This window comes from Ovis aries, chromosome 21 (assembly GCF_016772045.2).
Source record: "Ovis aries strain OAR_USU_Benz2616 breed Rambouillet chromosome 21, ARS-UI_Ramb_v3.0, whole genome shotgun sequence".
NCBI classification, from domain to species: domain Eukaryota; kingdom Metazoa; phylum Chordata; class Mammalia; order Artiodactyla; family Bovidae; genus Ovis; species Ovis aries.
The window spans coordinates 19,731,776-19,735,408 of NC_056074.1; the positions used below are offsets into that span (position 1 = coordinate 19,731,776).

Below are 3,633 nucleotides of genomic sequence, written 5' to 3' on the forward strand. Positions count from 1 at the left end.
ATGAGAGAAAAAAAACCCTCTAAGTCTGCCCTGCCTGAAGATGTAGAGTCCAGGTCTGCTTGTTCCTATAAAAAAGCATTATTTCCACAAGCAGAGGACTGAAATAAGTGTCAATAAGTGAATATAATATTGTTCAGAGTAATACAAAGGGGCATCAGAATACTATGTTTTCATTGGTCTCCCAGTTCCACAGTGTCCTATAATTTCTGACATAATGCATATCTTAAAATAACTAAAAATATGAAACCTAACCTAGAGCATGGCACAACTTGATTTTTCAAGTCTTACTAGTCCATAGGAAAAGAATGCATCAGAAATCTCTCAGGACCAACAGTAAATATGGCAACATCAAGCTGTGTGTTTCTTTGCTAAAATTTTCTCCACCTTTGACCATAGAGTGTTGGTGGTTGCTCTTTTATATTACAGAGGAACAGAATCTGGAGAAGACATGAGAAGATATTCACTTCTGAGGCTTATATAACATTAACAATAATAGCAGTGTTCAGAGAGTGTTTATATGCCCCATACACCGCTGTTCTGAAGAGCTGGTATTACTTCAGTATATTTAGATGAAAGCTACAGAAAATAAAACTGGCAAAAGAAATGGGAATATATAGTGTTATAATCTTAAACAGGGTTAATTTGAGAGTTGTCTTAATCCAATGTATTCCTTGTGATTCTGAAATTCATTGGTTCAGGGAAAGAGCTGGATCTGATAGCTTTGGGCTTCATATAAACATTCAACAGCATCAAGAGGAAGAAACAATTTCTTAAGCATGCTTGATATCCAGCTTGTATACAGCTGCATTGTCCAATACAACTATCACTTCATATTGGTCAATGTTCATGACCTACCAACTCTGAAGAGTAAGAAAAGTAATTATATAGGCCTCACTGATTAGAATTGATTCACCTGGCCATTTCCGAACAAATTTCTGTCCTTAGGAAATACTACACAATGGTCTGCTTAAGACTGGGTTTCCTAAATTAATTACTAAATTAAGAGAGGGTTGGATTAACACAATTAGCTCAAAGCAGCCTACCCCTCCACTGTGAGCTGCAATCAGTACTCAAAACTGAATCTTTATTATGCAAAGAGAGTAAGGGTAATGATAGAATGGATACTAAAAGACAGCCAAAATACCAAAGATGGCATTTCACATTTATCATTTCATTTAATCCTCACCAGGATCATATGAGGTAGGCTTTTTGTGAAAGCCTCTTTTTCTGATGCTTGTTTAGGAATGCTTAACTCCCACAGTTAAATGCCACCTAGTTCAATTAGTTGGGTGAAATAAGAGTCAGTTTAGCTATTCTGCTTTGGAAATTACAAAAACGAAAAACAACAGTGAAACTTTGAAATAAAAATTTACATTCCTTTAACATTTTAAGAACGTGTTAATCTTGAAGTTTCACTTGACCTAGAATTCAAGTTCTAATAATGAAAGGATAAGGTCAAGACCCAGGATTTAGTATGGTGTGTAGCATTAATTACTTGGGTCAGTACCTTTTTACTAAACTGAAATGAACTAAAATTTTCATTTAATAACATTTTCTTATATGTAACAGCAAGTCTCTGACTTTCCCCAATTATGATAAACTTTAATTAACACAGATTTACTCACGCAAAACTTAGGAAATTTCTACTAGAGACTTTTTTCTAAAGCGAAAGGAAGCACGGAGACCTCCGTAAATAGCAGCAGCAGCATCTCCCACGTGGATCCGGTAATTTTCCAGTCCTAGCCCTTCATTCAACCTTCCTTGCTTAAAAATCCCCTCAACATCCATGGTGAAATACAGGCCTTTGCTCAGGCTTAAATTTCCCGGAGTCCAGGTACCCGGGTTAAGGCCGCTGTGAGATTGACAGGCATTTTATCCAATAGCATTGCAGAGAGGCGTATCATTTGACCGACGCACCAATCAGCACGCAAAGAGTCTCCGTCGCCACGGTGAAGGCGGAAGTAAGGCCCTGCGGCGCCCTCATGGACTCACTTCTGGAGCATTTGGATCGTTTCTCTGAGGTTCTGGCTGTCTCCCGCACAACCCATGTCAGCACTTGGGACCCCGCAACCGTTCGCAGGGCTTTACAGTGGGCGGGCTACCTGCGCCACATCCACAGGCGCTTTGGCCGCCATGCGCGTATTCGCAAAGCTCTGGAGCAGCGACTGCAAAACCAGTGGAAGCAGGAGGGTGACTCTGGGCCCACTCCAGCCCCGGGCTTGGCGAACTTCCAGGCCTTGGGGCACTGTGACCAGCTGCTGTCTCTGCGACTGCTGGCGAACCCGGCCCTCGGAGATGCCTCCTTTCACTTCCTGCTACAGCAGCTCTTTCCCGGCCCCGGCGTTCCGGACGCCGAGGAGGAGGCGCTCCAGGGCAGCCTGGCCCGCTTCGCCCGCTGCCGGGCCGCTGCCCACATGCTGCGCTTCCACGCCTACAGGGAGAACCCGGTCCTTCAGAAGGACTCAGTGATGAAGACGCAGGCGGAGCTGCTTCTGAGGCGTCTGCAGGAGGTGGGGGAAGCCGAAGCTGAGGGCCCTGGCAGGCTTCTCAGCCGCCTGTGGGAGCGCCTGCCCCAGAGCAACTTCCTGAAGGTGGTGGCGGCCGCGCTGCTGCTGCCGGCGGCATCCCCCCGACTCCAAGAAGAGGAATTGGGAGTAGGCAGCCCCAGGACACCGGGAGACGGGCGTCAAGAGCTGCTTCGTTGGCTTCTGGGGAAATCAGATATCGCGGTTGCCTTTTGCCGCAACCTCCCAGCCGAGCTTTTAACTTCGGTGGCGGGGCGCCATCCAGAGCTCTCCCCTGTCTATCTGGGTCTGCTCACAAACTGGGGTCGCCAACTGCACTATGACCTTCCGAAAGGCCTTTGGATTGGAACTGAGCCCCAGGATGTGCCCTGGGAGGAGTTGTTCAGCAGGTTTCAAAGCCTCTGTCAGGCCCCTCCTCCTCTGAAAGATGAAGTTCTAACTGCCCTGAAGTCCTATAAGGCTCAAGATGGAGATTTCGAAGTCCCTGGTCTTAGCATCTGGACAGACCTGTTGTTAGCTCTTGGGAGTCTTGTATGATATTGCACTGGGGAAGAGACAAGTTTTCAGCCCAGGCCCCAGTTCTCAGTGGGCAACATTGTGTTACTGATTACTCGAATGTATGGTTTACAAAATTAAAATTCCTGTGTTCTCACCACATCTCCTGTATTTTCATGTGTCCAAAATATTTTAGGTCCTAATATATAATAAAGTAATTGTAACTTAATTACAAATATGTAAAGTAACTGCCTTGTAGTGCCGTGGAGTTTCTGGATAGAGGAGGTAACATTGCAAGTATCCTACCTAAAGCCATAGATTTAACAATAGTTGTGTTTTAGAACATGCATTTCTAATAATCCTGAAAATATATGTGCTTGTCCCAGAAAAAGTAGTTTTAACAGTGACCAACAAGACAACGTTTTTATATTATTAATGCCTTACTTTTGTAGGTTGTTTTTTTTTTTTTTTTTTTTTTTAAGTCCTCAGAAGTGAAGAGATTTCTAACCAACAACATGTGTTGTCAGAAATGGTTTGGAAAGCCAACTGGCCTGCTAAGTCACTTCAGTTGTGTCCGACTCTGTGCGACCCCATGGACTGCAGCCACCCAGGT

General features: G+C 44.5%; 1 protein-coding gene across 1 annotated transcript; it reads left to right on the top strand.

Annotated features, from left to right (window-relative positions):
• The first annotated feature begins 1,946 nt into the window (after positions 1-1,946).
• FANCF (FA complementation group F) lies at positions 1,947-3,182 on the top strand. Its single transcript, XM_004019778.5, has one exon. The coding sequence runs from the start codon at positions 1,983-1,985 to the stop codon at positions 3,060-3,062; it is 1,080 nt and encodes a 359-aa protein (XP_004019827.4). The 5' UTR covers positions 1,947-1,982; the 3' UTR covers positions 3,063-3,182.
• Positions 3,183-3,633: the final 451 nt, after the last annotated feature.